Source organism: Crinia signifera, chromosome 1 (assembly GCF_055691185.1).
Source record: "Crinia signifera chromosome 1, ASM5569118v1, whole genome shotgun sequence".
NCBI lineage: Eukaryota > Metazoa > Chordata > Amphibia > Anura > Myobatrachidae > Crinia > Crinia signifera.
The window spans coordinates 276,943,052-276,960,830 of NC_139217.1; the positions used below are offsets into that span (position 1 = coordinate 276,943,052).

At 35.7% G+C, this 17,779-nt stretch overlaps 1 protein-coding gene across 6 annotated transcripts in view; it reads right to left on the reverse strand.

Moving 5' to 3' along the window:
• The window catches only part of BNC2 (basonuclin zinc finger protein 2), a 474,973-nt gene that overhangs the window by 229,592 nt on the left and 227,602 nt on the right, over positions 1-17,779 (reverse strand). For 2 of the 6 annotated variants that reach the window (XM_083184322.1, XM_083184360.1), the window contains exon 3: positions 14,797-15,000. The exons of 1 other annotated variant lie outside the window; for it this stretch is intronic. In XM_083184322.1, coding sequence (XP_083040448.1) covers positions 14,797-15,000 — 204 coding nt within the window. Of the gene's footprint in view, positions 1-13,344; positions 13,451-14,222; positions 14,361-14,796; positions 15,827-16,915; positions 16,967-17,779 lie in introns of those variants that run through there. 3 more of the 6 variants (XM_083184367.1, XM_083184341.1, XM_083184378.1) reach the window with 3 other exon arrangements.

Genomic DNA, 17,779 nt, shown 5'->3' on the forward strand with positions numbered 1-17,779 from the left:
AAATAATAAGAACCCAAATGGATTGATGCATTTGCAATCCAGGAGAAGCAGATGCAATGTTTATATACAGATATTATTAATTAATAATATTTTTTTAGATACAAATATATATATATATATATATATATATATATATATATATATATAATTTTTAATGACACTTTATTATAATTAGACTACCCATCCCCAACTGAGTCTGAAGCATTCCTTATTTGTGTAAAATGGGTGTATATTCCAGTATAAAAGCAATTTTACAACACAGGTGGAACAGATTTAGGGGTTTTTCATAAATGGATGTTTCCACAGTTTGCATCTAATCACATGTGGTCATCATTATCAATTTTACCCTTACACCAGGGTCAGGGCATAATCATCTGAAGCTACAGTATGTTTAAGTCTGCTGAGCGACATTTTAGTCACACTTAGGGCCTTATTCAGATTTGAGCTCAGTACAAATTTGTTCAGAAAATGGGCACAGCAGGTGGGGCAGATGTAATCTGTGCAAAGAGAGTTAAATTTGGGTGGGGTGTGCTGAAACTGAAATCTAAATTGCAGTGTAAAAAAAATGCAGCCAGTATTTACCCTGCACACAAACAAAATAACTCACACAAATCTAACTCTCTTTGCACAGGTCACATCTGCCCCTCCTGCAGTGCACATGGTTTTGCCCATTTTCCGAACAAATTTGTACTGAGCTCAGATCTGAATAAGGCCCTTAGTAAATACATGGCCTTAATATACTCTCTGTGCGACACCCACTATGTGCAATTACATTGCCATAATTGTAGGCTCGTTCCAAGCCCAGCCTAAGCCCCAAAGTCTGACAGTTTAAAGTCCCATTTGAAACCGAAAATAGTGTGCATTGTGAAAATTCAGGAATACATGGTGCAAAACATCACAGCTTGACAATGGTTCAAAGGCCATGGTCTATTTTCTTTACAAGTTCTTATAAACAGGCAACAGTCATTAATGTGTTTTTTCACATGTTTTCTCGCTACATTTTGAAATGAAAAACATCCTCTGTGTTGCTTTAAACCATGTTACTGGTTTTATAAGTTCCCATTTCAAAAGATAAACTGACATTAGATAAGGTAATGTCCTTTAGGTAGGTCCCCCCTGTTAGTGGGGGAGAAGGGGGATAAATGGTAGACAATCAACAAAGTGCACCCTAATCAGATGTATCCACCACCAGAAGAACAAATTGTGACAATCAGATCACAATACAACAAATTTAATGTAAAACAGATAAAAATGACAATAAAACACTTTTTTTCATCTGTGTGGAGTCATAAATTCAATAACGGTCAAAGTACAAGGAAACCCAACGCGTTTCGTCGTTACAACGACTTCCTCAGGGGTAACCGTCCGCAGGCAACTTAACTTTTGGATAAAGAGGTTTCTTTCCCAGTGTAATAAGGCTTTCAATTTAGACTCAGTAAACAAAAGTGTGGGAGTGGATCCTTTGTAGATCTCAATCCTTTGATCTACTCCCACACATTTGTTTACTGAGTCTAAATTGAAAGCCTTATTACACTGGGAAAGAAACATCTTTATCCAAAAGTTAAGTTGCCTGCGGACGGTTACCCCTGAGGAAGTCGTTGTAACGACGAAACGCGTTGGGTTTCCTTGTACTTTGACCGTTATTGAATTTATGACTCCACACAGATGAAAAAAAGTGTTTTATTGTCATTTTTATCTGTTTTACATTAAATTTGTTGTATTGTGATCTGATTGTCACAATTTGTTCTTCTGGTGGTGGATACATCTGATTAGGGCGCACTTTGTTGATTGTCTACCATTTATCCCCCTTCTCCCCCACTAACAGGGGGGACCTACTTAGTTGCTGCCCACTTATTTTATTATAGCCCATTGAAAGGGTACTCCTCCTATTGATATATAAATATATATATATAATATATATATACACACATACACACACACATATATTTTATTTTCTTATAAATAACTTAAACAACCATAATAAATTAATCTTTTACGGTCTGATCCAATGTTGCACATAAAGTAGACCCTTTAAGCACATCAACACCTGTATTTAGTCAGACGCAACTGTGTGACCTCACCTGACAGTTTTGTGCTGCTGAAAGCACCCATCATCTTTTGCAACAGCAGCAGCATACATTTGCTACCTGCCCTGCCGTGCAAGAGATCCATCTGAAGATGGATAGATCTCTGCATACAAATGGAGAAGGCCGTATCAAAAAGCGCTGTCCGCTGCTCTGAGGGGTTGTGGAAACCCTCATATGGTATAAACAGGGTTTCACCGAAAGTATTAATATACACCATATATATAAACAGAAATAACATTCATGAATATATACGAGCTCTAATTAGCAACACTAAAAGAATGTAAATATTCCTGCAGTATTGGGATGATAAAGTTTGCCATTTGGGGAAACAGGGTGCTAGAGCCAGTGCATGTAATTATTGCCAATGTGAGAGAAAGTTCGGGTAAAATACCCAGCTTGGGGTGAGATATTTACCCTGTTGGGTTGTTCAGGTCCAATGCATGTATCCATGTGTTTATCAAGTCTTGCTTGCAGAGCTGTTCTTACAGCCACAAACCAGACATTTAATTTAGTTGCATGATAAAACTTCAAAATCTATATAGGGAACACTCTGTATGCATATTATCTATGTGTACTCCAACCTAATAAATCACTTACTGTACAGTCTCTCATCTAAAATCAGCACACTGTACAATGTATGATGAATACATACAAATAAGCTTGCCACCATGCTTTATTCACCCATTATCTAGAATGTTTTATTTAATTTAGTGTCATATAAAGATGCATTTGTCACCATAGTTTCCTTCATATAATCTGGTTTTGTTCTTTATTTCAGAGCTTGTTTCTTTCTGCTCACCTCCATAACCATCTTCCCTTCACCACACTGCTCTTGTCCAGAGTAGCCTTGTCGTTATGAATACAAACACACAAGTGGACAATACCTCATTATTATCACACTGGTCTTGATGCTACAATTATGACTGTTCTAATGATTTGATTGGTTGCAGGAGGTTCTGTCTCCGCCCTCTGCCAAACTTCAGGACAACCTAGAGGAGCTGGGTTTAAAAACGGAATACAAGAATGGACTCCGACACTTGTCAAATTAACCTTACAAACCGATTAAGAATATCAGTGTGTCGCTTCCCTAAACAAATTACCATCAATGCTGATGGTGATTTTTCAATGACAAGTTACCTACGGTGCTGCAATTAAATTAAGTACATTAAATACAAGTTTAAATTAACTGTATGTCAAATTTACAGAAAATCTTTTTAAATTACTTTTAATGATACGTTATTTGGGAAAACATGGCCGCACTTCCAAAAACCTATAAAAACCTATAAAAACTAGCATAATATGTAAACGATCTCTTTTTAAAAGGTAATAGACAAGATACGAACTATATAATCAGGCTTAATGAGTTGTGTCATGAATGCACAGCGAAGAAGTCCCTGTAACTTGCATAGCATCTGGAGAGTCTTTCAACACATTGCTAAGCGCACTTTGTGATATTACGAAGGTGCAAAAGCAGCACAGATGCACTGTAGCTGAGATCATTAAAGAATAAATATCTACTGTAATTTTTCTATATCTCAAATCCTTTGCACATTTTCAGTATTTTTACATGCTCAAACCGTCCATTGAAGAAAATAAACAGTTACTTGCAATTCTATTTGAGCAAAATGCTACTGTGCATGCTATAATGTGTTGTCTGTCACAGCAGCCAAGGGGTTAAAGAATGCAAACTGGTCTACTGTTCAGCAACATAACAGTATAAAATAAAATCCAGCAAAAACATAAGGTAAATGTTAAAAGTGTAATACTGTAATCACATGATGTATTGCAGTACGGTTTTAGACTGTTCATAGCTCATTAACACGAGAAGAGCTGCTAAGGCATTGGAGTCTACGGAGGTGTCAGATGTGGAAGCACCGGGAAATATCAGCATGGGAAGGAGTCAGTATTGCCAGCAAAACTCTCATTCATTAGAGCACTTGGCAGTCACTTCCTCACTGGTGCAGGCTGCCTCTTTGTGGCAGTCTGCTGTGTGATGTATTCCCTGGTTGCAGGGTTGTGAGCTGCTCCCTTATGTGACAGACAAGCCCGGAAAACAGCATGTTAGCAACTCAAATATATAACTGTTAAAAAGAGCAATTTGACAATGAAAAAATACAAGTGTTGATGTCTTTTTTTTTAAATTAGAAGTCAGAATTAAACAGCAGGAAAGTAACTTTTGCATAGACTAAGAGCAGCGTATGTGAGAAAGTGATGGATAAAATACTACCATTTAAACTCTTCAAAGTGACATTTATTTTGGTTCACATCATAATCCTACTTTTGTCAGAGTCTTTATGATGTTACACTAGGGGTCACATTAACAAATTAACAACAACTAATAGTAGTGCTGTTCACTACGAAGTCTAATTAGAGGTTTCTGCTGTCATCAGTGCGCCAAAATACAATATTACAAAATTGTACTTCACTGCAATAAATTCTACTCTATCTGTGAAAATGCTTGTTCAAATCAGCAACAGCTTACATTTAGTTGATACATTAATAGTTTTAAACATTTAGCAGTGGTCACCTATTCACTATCAAGTGTATAGCTTTTGAATGAAGTGTCTAATTGAAAGAATACCTATTTTTTCATTAAGCTCTGCAACAGAGTCCAGATGGGGAACTACACTTATACTGTATATATCCAGCAATATAGCTTCAGTTTACTTCAGTGCTAGACACTATTTCTGCAGGACATTTACTAGGGGGAAAAAATGAACCCTTTAAATATTTATATACATTGTAATGAGAGCAAATGGAAACAGCGGAGGACACCAATGTAACTGTTAAAGTTAAATAAGGATGAAGCAAGACACAGGACAGGCTAACATGTAGCTTGCCATTGCTTGGACTGCAGTTGACGCCAGGCTTATATCATGTCGGACAAGCTGTTCTCCTATAATCAGCCCCATGGTGTCACAGTGACCTGGCAAATTGAGAAAAGCTTTGCTGGCGCTTGGGGTCTGGCAGTCCTTTCCCTGCTACAGTCCACAAAAGTTCACCCTGTAAACTACTAAGAGATTCCCCTGCCGGCTTGTTATCAGTCATACAGGGTTCTCCTTGGCACATAAGCAGACAGACAGAGAGAGTGAGAGAGAGAGAGAGAGAGAGAGAGAGAGAGAGAGAGAGAGATGATAAAAAAAATAGTTGTCCTGAACTAATACATGGCAACAATGGATCTTCTCGGACATCCCTTTTTATCTGCTTAAACATATATCAAATATGTTTGCCATTATAAGAATTGTGTGCTGGATTTCCAAACAACAGTCATGCTCCTTACATCAACTTTATATTGTCTCCTGCAGAAATGTTACGGTTCTGTGAAGCCTTACAAAGCAGCAATAAATACTAGTGGAAGCACTTGCACTAATATTAACCTATCCTTCAACTGAATTAAGAAGGGCTCTTATATACTTTCCATTATTACTTTCTGGAGACACTGATGTCTATTGTTTATAAAAAGAAATTTATTGCTGTATTAGGGTCATATGAGCAGTTTTGGTTTACTTGGCACTTGTAGTGCTATATGTTTGTATAAAGTGTTTTATTAGTTACTTAGACTGATGTTCTAGTCCAGCAGCGGCCTATCTCCACCGCAATTCCTTTTTTACATGTCGGCAAATGTATGACGATTGGATTTTGTGAACAATTGAAAGGTATTTCTGTAACGCTCCAGGTTTAGCTTGCATGTTTTCAGTTAAATATGTTTTTTTTTTCCGTAACATGACTTCTTAAACTGTTTTCATATGTGATGTAAGTTTTTATTTCCAGTGCTTAATAGTTAAAATATCATCAAGTTTGTTGCCCACTCTTCAAGGATCTCTGAGGCAATAATGTCCCTAGGAAAACTATTTCCGTCATAAACAACGACAACCCTACATTTGTAGACACACTAAATTGATTAAACTTCCTGTCAAAAACGAGAAAGTCCTAAAAAGCCAAGAAGAAAACAAACAGCACGTGCAAAGCGGTTTAATTGAGTGGTGGAGATAGTTTGTTTAGTTTGAAAGGAAGCTGAGGTAATATAATGCCTTTATGACAAGTTCTGGTAAAATCTGCAGTTGGGTATGATGTTGCACTTAACTCTTATGTTGATAGAAATGGGCTGAATGAGCAACCACAACGGCAGCAGCGCAGATTAGTATGTTTATGCCTTACATATGTGAAGCAAAGAAAAAGGTTGATTGCCTCATGCTAATATTGATAGATCAACTTGACAGACTGACAGATAGAACCAGAATGTTTATTAAAATATGTTTGGCCTTAAGCTACGGTCTCAGACACAGAATGATACCCATTGTAGGCATCTCTCCTGGCTACTTAGGTAAGCTCATGGCATACAAAAGGTTAACATACAATGTAAAATAATGTAAAGATTTAAAAAACAAAAAACTGTATGGCTTTGAGAAATGATTTTGCCAATGTATATATGTAGGGATATACCATTTAGCAAAGAAAAAACTACTATTTCAGTGAAGTTACAACATTGTATAAATAGTAATTGTTTGCATTAATATAAAATATCATATTAAGTATTAAGTCATTTTAATTTGCTTCTAACATTTATTCCTCTTTTTTTGTTTGTTCCCCCCAACCTCTCATTACCATATGGTCACCCTGGCACTAATTCATGTTTGGCACCATTTCATAATGAAGCTGTACTTCTTTCTGCTTTTCTGTATCTCAATTTTTTAATTATGAAGCACTAAGCAAATATGTTAGTAATCACTGATTTTCTGGGTGTCACAAGTAGTCACAGCATTACATATTGTGTTCCTGCTAAACACTGAACACTAGGGAACACTTGTGAAGGCAAGCAATCCACTAGTCACAGTGAAAACAAGTGGAATTATCTGTTCTCATGTTTCTCCTAATGTCAAAATGTGAAAGTAATAAAACACATGCAAAAAAGCAGCTCACGTATATTAACATAGCTAAAATACATTGTTATTTCCTCTATGCCTATGGATACGCTATTGTAAAGCCCAACGGAATCTGCTGTGCTATATAAGAAACTGTAAATAAATAAATAAATATGCTCCTTTTATATCTGTAGTGGGTTTACGTAGTGTAGTAAGTTTAAATGTGTAGTAGGCAACTAGTGAGCAGTCAATCGATTATAATGTACATTACAAGAAACCGGCACTGGTTCTTCCCCATACATACAAGTTCCATCACTTATGATGTATGATACCATTTCATGAGACATTCACCAAACAGAACACATGGCACATTCAATGAATAAATCTTAAATATTCATTGAGATAATGGCTGTCAACACATTGAAATTTCAGGCAAGAAAGTTAAGGTCTGATACTTTTAAGTTCTATATGTGTGTGTGGTGGAGGCACTGAGTGTCACAGTGAGAAAGTTACAAAAAGAAAATGCTATTGTAGCTTCAAAACATGTGACATGAAAAATGATAAACAACTAGTAATCTGCAAAGAGACCAGAATATCAAAGGCTCCATATTGCTTGGGCCAAAATAGGCTTACGCACAATTGATTCAAATTCAAATAGTAATCTCTTTTGCCCCATCAATAGTAACCAAGGCACTCTGTCCAATATATATATATATATATATATATATATATATATATATATATATATCCATCGAAAGGAATATCCAAAATATACTTCAGTTTATGCTTAGGAATAATTGTTCCATAAAATACAAACGCTTCGATCTGGAACAAAACATAGAAGTCCAGGTCGTGTCCAGCTGTGTTTACCCCTTACTGACAGTTGTGCATTCCATCAAGGAACACTTTCACAATAAGTCATGAGTCAAGTGACATCACTACACTCCAAATATAAGCATATATGTTACAGGATCATTCACATATAATCATGTCACTTGAGCATTACACTTAATTAACCACAGTGCAACAATTAGCTAACAGAAAGATCATTCCTGTGCCAACATAAACAGGTAAACGTGTGTATACAGCGATCAGGTAAACGTGTGTATACAGCGATATAGATTTCTGTAGCGTTACTGTATGTTAGTGGTGATCATATATCTCCAAGTTCAATTACCCAACCACTTTTTAAGGTGTCAACATAATATCATTACTAACACCTGTGTGTGGTCAGTGGTGAATCAACTTATTTTTTGCCGTGACTTATACGTGGTGGATATTTACAGCACCACACAAAGCTATACAACAGTACACAGAGTGTCACAGCATTGACCAACATCGCTACAAAAAGAAAATCATTGATATACAGGCTATGTGTTATCCCATAAATTTATTTTATATATTATTAATAATAATAATAATACTATATATAGAGTTTTGGAAATAATAGAGAGAATAGAATTGAAGGGGGAAAACAAGGAGAAAGGAAGTAGAATAGAATGGAAAGGAATGGGAGAAGATGTATGCAGACGAATGGCAGCGGGGGGAAGTAGGGCTGGCTAGGAGTAAATATGTACAATGCTGCAACACATTGATCTAATAACATACACATTTTCAGATTCACAATACATGGCTTTAAGATAGACACACTCTAAGCAAAGCAAAATGTGATTCTATATCTGAGAAGTCATCAGCCTATGGCATAGGACATAGTCTTCATGGCAGTGGCATGTGAAACAATTAATACATTATATGAACGTTACACATGTTGAAGGCTAGTAGATTAAGAAAAAAAAACCTAAAACTTCACAACATAAAGAAAACTCCAAGTAATTGATTGCAGAGGTTTGGGCTACCTGCAATGCTTGCACTCAATGAGCAGATGTGAGCAGTAGCTATGTAGGGCAAGAATTAAGCTTCTGTGCAGGAGCACATTTTGGCTAGATTTAACCAATACTTATAGCATACACAGAGTGTAATAAAGATAATATAACGTTATACAGGAGGATATTGGTAAAGAGTGGCACCACATTAACACACCCCATTCATATGTGTGTACTGATGTCGCAGGCAAATCTTCATTAAAATTCATATCAACTAATAAATACGTTTATTTGTAGAAACATTTAGATGACTAATTATTTTTTATATTTACACACATATATATTATATATATAGTATTTTTAAGTAAATGGTACAGGGGACATAGTCAAAATGATCATACTGTACTTAGATTTCTGATAGGGACTGTGCAAACAACTAAAATATGTATGTCAGACACCAATAATTGATAAAGGAAGAAAATATTAAACTTTTCAAGACAAAATCAAAATGTAATTTATTATATAGTGAGGAATTTGCATATGGATTTTAGCATCATAGTAGCGATCTGTCAGTTAGCTGTCTCATGTCATTTCTTTTGTCAGCAAGTACAAGATGAAACGCCAGCACTAGTGGCAACTGAGTAATTTACCAGCAATGTACAAGGCTTAAAAAAGAACATTTTACTAATATAAGATTTGAAACCTGCCACTGTAAGACTTTATCTTGCCATTGAAGAATGGTGAGACGAGGGTGATCACACACACACATACCTCTATTCCTCTCCAAGGAGATGTTAATTAAACAACAACATTCAGCCTTCTGTTCTTTATAATAAACAGAAGATGCTTTACCATCTCTTCTAAAGGAGCTAAAGAAAAAAGTACTTTTTCAATTATGACATTTATTGTAACTACACTACAATATATAGTGCATACAATATGGAACTATTTCCAGATAGAAGTTGCAAGTAAATACAGGTAAGACAAGGGCATTTTACAGCACCTGTCTGTCGTTCCCAATAATGCTCATAAACGAACACAAAATTGAAAATACATTTAATAGCTGCAATAATTATGTTCTAAGTGACAACAGGACAATTTGAATGTAATCTGTCAGCTACACTATCTATTTCGTAGCTCTTGTTTGTGACAAAAAAAAACTGTAAAAAAAAAGTGTCTGAGACAATTTAATATATCTCTAGAATTCAAAAAAGACAGATGCAACCGCATTATTATTAGTTACCATGTGGTGTGTGAAATTCAACCAACTACAAAAACATAAAACAAACACAAGGTGTGGGACGTAATAAAAATCAATCTTGCCAAGAGAACTTCAAATTGAGATTTTTTCATTAATTAAAATGGGAATTTTATAAAGATTTCTGTAAGCATTCAAACAAAAAAACAACAAAAAAAGAACATTACAAAGCCACTATAAAAAATGGCATATGTGTTCAAACTGTATCGTTGAATAGTTTGTCGGAACAAAAAAGTACAGTAGGAGAGTCTTCGTCAACGTTTGTGTAATGGGTGAAGGTTGGATGTAACAAAAATTGACCTGTGCTGCATGGAGACTGTGATTAAAATGAAGAGAGCGGGAACAAATAAAACATTAAGAAAGAAAAAAAATTACTAAAACGTGTGTATGGGAAAGGATAAACTACAACAGTTACAGCCGTCTTCCAGATGCAAAAACATGCTGTCTTTTATTATAAAGCTGTAGAATGTATGTTTTGATTCGGATACATATATCCACAAAGAAACATCAGTCTTTCTGATGTCTCTAGTGATAGCAAACACATTTGCTTAATGAGGAAATTTTACGCTTTTTAAAAAAAAATGGCGATTATAATAATATTAACCTTATGTTACCCCACCATGTTTATGTTATTGATGATAATGTTGCTAAAAAAAATATTCTATCAAGAATGTATGTGTTCATTGTATTCAAATAATATGACATTCATTTTTTAAAAAATGTATATGAGAGTTTCCTCAGTGTTAACCTCCTGTTAGCTGGATGCACCTGCACTTTCTGCACATTGTCCCTGACTATTAAAGGATTTATAAGCACATTGAATATGTCATACGTAGGCCATAGGACGTATTAGACTAGGTTGCTTTCTGGTATAGCATGTAATGGGTCACTCCAAATAGAAATTTTAATTAATTTGGATTTAAACTTATAGTAATGACCAGTTTGGGTCACAGTCCAGAAATGCAGTGAATTATATGTTACAGTAGTTACTTATAAGGTAGATTAAGTACACCCATTTCACTTTGGTACTTTTAATTTGTCAAATCTTTTGACAATCATATGGTATCTATCTATCTATCATCTATCTATCTATCTATCTATCTATCATCTATCTATCCTCAGTGTACAATGTGTAAACAGTAACTGTATTTAAGAAAGACAACATCATTATAATAAACACCTGATGTGTAATTATATACTATTACTTCTCATCAAATTTAGAAACTGATAATAAATATGACCAATAATTAATCATAATGTTATTGTTAAAGCTAAATAAATTAGTAGAGTATGACAGCTTAAGAAGCTTAGATATTTTAGTATGGTTGTAACATGTGCTAAATATGTCTCTAATATACAAGTATGTAAGGTAGAAATATGAAGGTACAATACACATATACTTAGCTTATTTTATCAATGCATATAAACATGATAAAACAAACAAATTAATTCAAAAACTTTTCCTGTCTATTTGTTTTTTTTTCTTCTCATCCATCACCCCCTCAGGTCTGGTTCCTGATTCTCTTAATCTTTCCTTTGCTATTTGCCCCTGCATATTTTTGCCTGATGAAGGCAGGAGAGGTTGGGGTGACCAGGCATAATTCAGGGAAGGACATGCAGACAGTTTCTGGTCATTCTCTACCTGTCATCGATCAAAGTGACCCCAGACAACTGCCTTCAAACACAGTTCACAAGTATGCCCTTTCAGGTTATCAGTTATTCTGGTTCTGAAAAAAACATGTGACTGCATTCAGCATAATTGTGAACTTAAATACTTTACAGATCTTTTGCAATTAAAAGAGAAATGAAAGGCCCAGCTCCAGATTTATCATATTAAGGCTGTTAATGTATATACAAACAAATACCTAAAACTGCCTTATTGAGGTCTCCCTCATCAGCGAATTGATGAGTTATTAACACTTAATGGGTTCCATCTGAATTTTCAAACCACACTGACAGTAAAGGTTGCACACAATCATTGAAGAAGCAGTGGTCATCCACATAAAACCTAAACAGATGCTTTTTGGGAATTTGTAACAGCTAATCAGATCAATTTTGTGGCAACATTATCTACTTTGCACTGTGTTGTGCGACATTTACAAGGAGCCTGAATATCATATTTGTTATTTCTTTTTAAAAAGTTTGAAACTATTTTTTCATCCAAGCAGTGGAAATGGAGATCATTAAAGAACAATGCTACGACACAGACACCTGGAGAAGACCTGTTATTTTCCATGTGACGTTATTTCAATAAATTTAAGGAGTTAGCAGATGGAAGCTTTGAATTGTGAACTGTATTTATTTCCCTGACATGTAATCAGACTAATCTGTTATAAATTCCTTTGCAACCAATTCATTTGGTAGAGTTGACATCTGAATTCTGGAGGATACACCTGATGGAATGCAGATAAGTATAAGGTTCCATCAGTCTCAAATAGGTTCAGAACACAAACTAAAAAATAGGTCAGATACTGCCAGATTGTTTTACAACTTGATACTGCAACCTCGAAATAGAAATATGTTTATACTAAAAACGGATACTCATCTAAAATTATTAGAATTGTGGTTTTTCTCTGAAAACTTTTCTTTTGCCAATGTTTTCTCTAAAAAAAAGAAAAGCTACAAATTCTTATACATGTGTCTACCATTAATTCACAAAATCTTTGCACACTGCCAAAAAACTTGAGTAGCAAATTATTAAGCCCACAATAAAAGTTGTCCCAGTTCTCTTATCTTTTTTAGTCTGCAAAACTGGAACAAATTTAGGAAGGATTCCCTTTCCATGACAATCCTTAATGTAGATGTTTGTTTACATTAGGCATTTCCTAGTATTGCTGAGATTGCTTGGTTTGAAATGTATTTCCTAATTTTTAATGCCAAACAGGCAATCGTTCACACTGTCATTGTGGCTCAATAGCCGTTTATCAATTAATCATTATTTGGATTCAGTTCTATTAACTCTTCTTCTGAATTACAATCTCTTCTTTACAATTATATTGGGACCCTGATGTAACCGAAGCACATTACATACTGATGTACCATATTTAAAGTGGATTGGAGATTTTCCTTTATTTATAGAAGTAATTTAGTTTGTTGATTTAAATATTGCAAACATTTTAAAAATGTTTATGTTTTAAAAAAAAATGAATCCCAAAAAAATGTTAGATATAGATGACACTTTTGGGATACCTAATCTAACTTCTGTACATCAATACATATGCTATTGAGTTTATGCAGATGTAAGTATAGCGTACTGTGCTATATATATGTGGTTTTGTTAATTGTTTATCTCTTGCAGTGTGAGTGTGTATTACCTTCAAGTTTTGTGGACATATTTAAGAATTGGTCTTTCTGCTCAGGTTCATGTTCGTTAGACATTCATATCAGCTTACTGTATTATCAGCAGTAATCAGGGTCCCTCTACAGGAGATACCAAAATATGGCTTGTTAAAAAACATGCTTTAGTCAACTCTAGAGTATTTACGAGGTAAAGAGTTTGTGCATTTTGTATGTTTTTTTACACAATGTTGTCTGGTTATAATGTCATGTGACTTATTACGTCTACAAAGTTACAGTTAATTAAAATATTTTAAACTGTAGGTAACTTGAAAATTTTATAAAAATTTAGTTTTTTTGAGTAATTAAGTTAGCAGTCCCAATGATGTCATTTAACTGCCTTGGTTGTTCTTACATTGACAGAGAAAGTTACGAAAGAATATACTTTTCAAAAGTCTTTAAGGTATGTTTGTTTCCTGACCGAAGCATAAAGTTAGCTTCATATTTTTAAGCCCAGATGAGGAAGAGATTGATGCAGCCGGCTGCCTACGTATCACCATGTGCATGGTACAGAGACACTGGCTTGTGTGATTAATTATCAGTTGTTACTGGCCTCGCAATAACATTTCAGCTTTCCCGTCAATAGCAGCATACCAAGATGCCTTTAAGGCGGCCTCCAGTGCAGGAAAAGCTCTGGGGAGGACGCCAAGACACAGCCTTGCAGTGTTAGTGAGAAAAGAAGGGGGAGAAAAAGTGATTATGTATATGTGTTGAAGAATGTAAAAGACATTGAATCAGAAAAGGAATTAAAAAAATAGACAAACAAAAGACCCCTAAAATAAACATAAAAGGAAAGCGTCTAAAAGAGCAAATAAAAAAAAACTAAAAAGGAGAAAAAAAGAACAGCTTAACTGACTTCGTTATCAACCATCCGCTCTGTGCCGTGAGCAGTTTAAACACTGCAGCTCAGCTCATCTGAGTACTGGGGGAAGCTGTTTTCAACCACATGAAGTCAATTAAGATCCTAGGAGAGGGGCCCCTCAAATTTCTATCACTGCAAAATCAGGGAGAGGAAAAAGGAAAGAGTGGATGTGGTTTTAATTCCACTTTTGATTACTTTCGCAGAAAGGATGCTACAGGCTAATTGTTTTGCATTTCATCTGAGTTTCACTTGATCTTTCACTTCCCTTTTTCTGAACAACTTTAAAATGATTTACAGAGCAGGTAACTGGGTCTTGAGGTAGCATTGCATTCAGAGGAAACATTATTTTCTACCAAAAATAAAAATAATAATAATAACATAAAATAGTAAACATCAATACCAGCTAAAATAGTAACAGAAACAACAATAAGACACACAAAGTCTTACACGAAAAGCAACAAAAAATGACTAAATATGATAAGAAAACATAAGTAAATCACAAATACAGTATGATTTCTGCATTTTACATTCCATTTTCTAAGTAAGCAAGTAATAAGGAAGCACTCACCTGTTGGGACATTCTGAAGAGAAGATTGGCATCACAGTTCTGCCATGCCCCCATGTACCCAGGCTCGCTTGACGGCGTCCTCGTTCCGAACTGCATGGAGTTGTCAGGGCAAGAGTCTCTGAATGCCCGGTCTCTCGCCCTCCTGTCTCGCTGTCTGTCTCTCTGTATGTCTCTTTCTCTCACATCCACTTCTGCCTCTTCTGACTGAAAAGTGAAGGTGGATTTTTGAGCCTCTTGGCATTCAGTAGCACAAGTGTGGAGTAGTTACAGAGCTGCATGTAGGCTGCATTTCATTTAGGAAAAGAGAGTAAAAAAGGGTAGGAGAGGATGAGGAAGGGGGTGGGTGGGAGGTGAAGTAGCAAGGAGGGATGTGCTGCTGATGGTGTGGAGGGGGTGAGAGATGCAAAGCTTATTTTGCACCTTCCTCACAGATACCCCTATCATTTATGCATGGATTGTGACTCCCCAAGGCTTCTCTTTGCTCAGCTTAACAGCTGCCTGTCAGGTGTGCATGTAGCACTAAAACAGGAAAAAATTGCCTGAGACCTAAGGAACAGCTTTAAGGATGTCACTGGTTAGAAGAGCACAGAGTCAACTGCACTGCTCCACTCTCAGGCACCAAATGACATCCTGCACTAACCTCTCTCAGCCTACAGATACCCATATACACATAGAAACACGCACACACATTCACTGATCACAGGCAGTTGGGAGGGAAAGGGCTCTGGCCCTTTATTCTAGCCTTTCTCATTGTATCTCCTGCTTTTCTACAATAATACACCAAGTTAAGAATATCACATTTGACACTTGTCAGTGCCACACGTCTCTTTGTACTGTTTTTCTTTTCTTTTTTTTATGCTTTTCCCTGTCTGTTATAACAAATGAATTCCACAATAAAATCTAGTAAACTGCTAATAAACAGTGAAGAAAATATTTAACTGATTTGCTGTGAGCCAAGGTGTCTTTTTAAAAGGTTTAAACATAGCCTAAATAAAGCACAAATCTAACATGTTTCATTTAGTTTTTGGTTAAAGTTCCAAAGCTAACCTATGTTTTCACATACTATATAATAAAAACAACAAAAAACAACAATATTTCACTTTCTAATAATATCACCAAATCCATTGAACAATGTATAGTGTACAGCAAGTACAATAAAAATATATTAGTATATTATCTTTAATGAAAATAATATTAAAGGGCTTGCTAGCAAAAGAAAATGAATTGTTTTAAAGTCTATTTAAAAAAAAGCACCAGCACATAAAGTGTTAAACGTCTGACCCTTATTATACCTTTGGCCTCATAATTTCCCAGACATCAGAGTGTTAAACAACAGCCACAGAAAAAGTAGGGGCATCTGTTCTAAAAGTTTCTTAAAAAAACAGAGTCAGAGTAGATTTGTCTGGCAATAAAACAAGCAGACATGCAGTAGGACAAATGGACAAAAAACACCACTTTCTCCCTATCTTCACCATAACAATAAAGCTAGCATCCACAGTCTGTAAAACAAACAAAGACAGCAGCAAAGAGCTTGTGTGACTGCTCAGTGCCATTAGTTCACAATGAGGAGAGATGAGAAAACCTACACTGTGTTGACACAAATGTGCCTGCTCTCTCCATCCCACATCTCTTGAAAGCTTTTCTGTTAAACTTTCCTCCAGTTCACCACCATTAGGCACACGCACACATATAAACACACACGCTCAGAAGAAGGACACTTAGCAGAAAGGATTGTCTTAGAACAGCCAGCGGAACACACAGTATGGGTGAATTGTAATGATGAAAACAATAAATAACAGTAAATAAAACTCATGAACATTATCATAATACAAAGAAATGGCTCAGGTATGACAAGATTTTCTGAAGTATATATATATATATATATATATATATATATATATATATATATATATATATATATATATATATAGTAGATATATATATCCCCTTGATAATGGGGAACGAAAAGCTAGGAAACTGTAAGTTAATTGTTCCCCAACAGTGGCTGTGCTTTCACAGCCAGATATTAGCCATTTAAACTCCCTCTAAAATTTGCTAGCCTCTTGATTTCTGAAGTGGCACTCAATGCTTCAGTCAAGCTGCCTGCTCAGCTCCTGACCTTCCCACTAATGGCTGTTATTTGAGGGAGGCTTAAGGACACTGTCAATAGCAGGCTTCCTCCTTTCTCCTCTTCGCTGCATCACTCCCCCCCTCCTTCCCTCTGTCCCTGTCTTCCTCTCTCTCCATCTATCTCCTACACCTCCTCGCTGGCCACTGTCTTTACTTTTCTGTATCATGCACTGCTAGTGTGTATATGTATATGTATGAATGTGTATATATATATATATATATATATATATATATATATATATATATATACACACACATACACTTAGACTGCAGCAAGGAGCACCTGCTGCAGTAATAGACTATTTTATTAAAACTGTTATTCTGCAGGGCTTGAGAATCCCAGAGGACTGTGCCATGTCAAAGCCGATATAATTAACTAGAGGCTCAGCAACGGATCAATTACCAGACAAGCTAGTGATAGTGAAATCAATGAAAGATCATCAGGCACATTATCAGTGTTGCAACTCATTAGGGTAAAACTGAGAAGTGTGCTCAAAGCCCAGGCAAGGTGGCATTACAAAACAAAGGGCTAATTTGGAGACCCTGCTGTGAACAATCTGTAACAGAATTAGCCTCTCCCCCCACACCTCCACAGCCGCCTAAACTGCACAGTACTGTAACTAAATGTGACAGACTGAAAGGAGCAGTTTATTAAGACACCAACTTCAAGTTTATTTAGTTCATAAACTCTCTCCCAGAAAATCAATATGGTCTCTGCAAGGGTTATTAGGCATGCTGGCTTAATACATCCAAATGTGATTTCCTAATGCAGGGGTCATTGGTAGGAAAGGGGCTGACCCCATGCATAATGTTTGTAAAACTAAAATATGTAACCGTTTTGTGTAATGTGGAA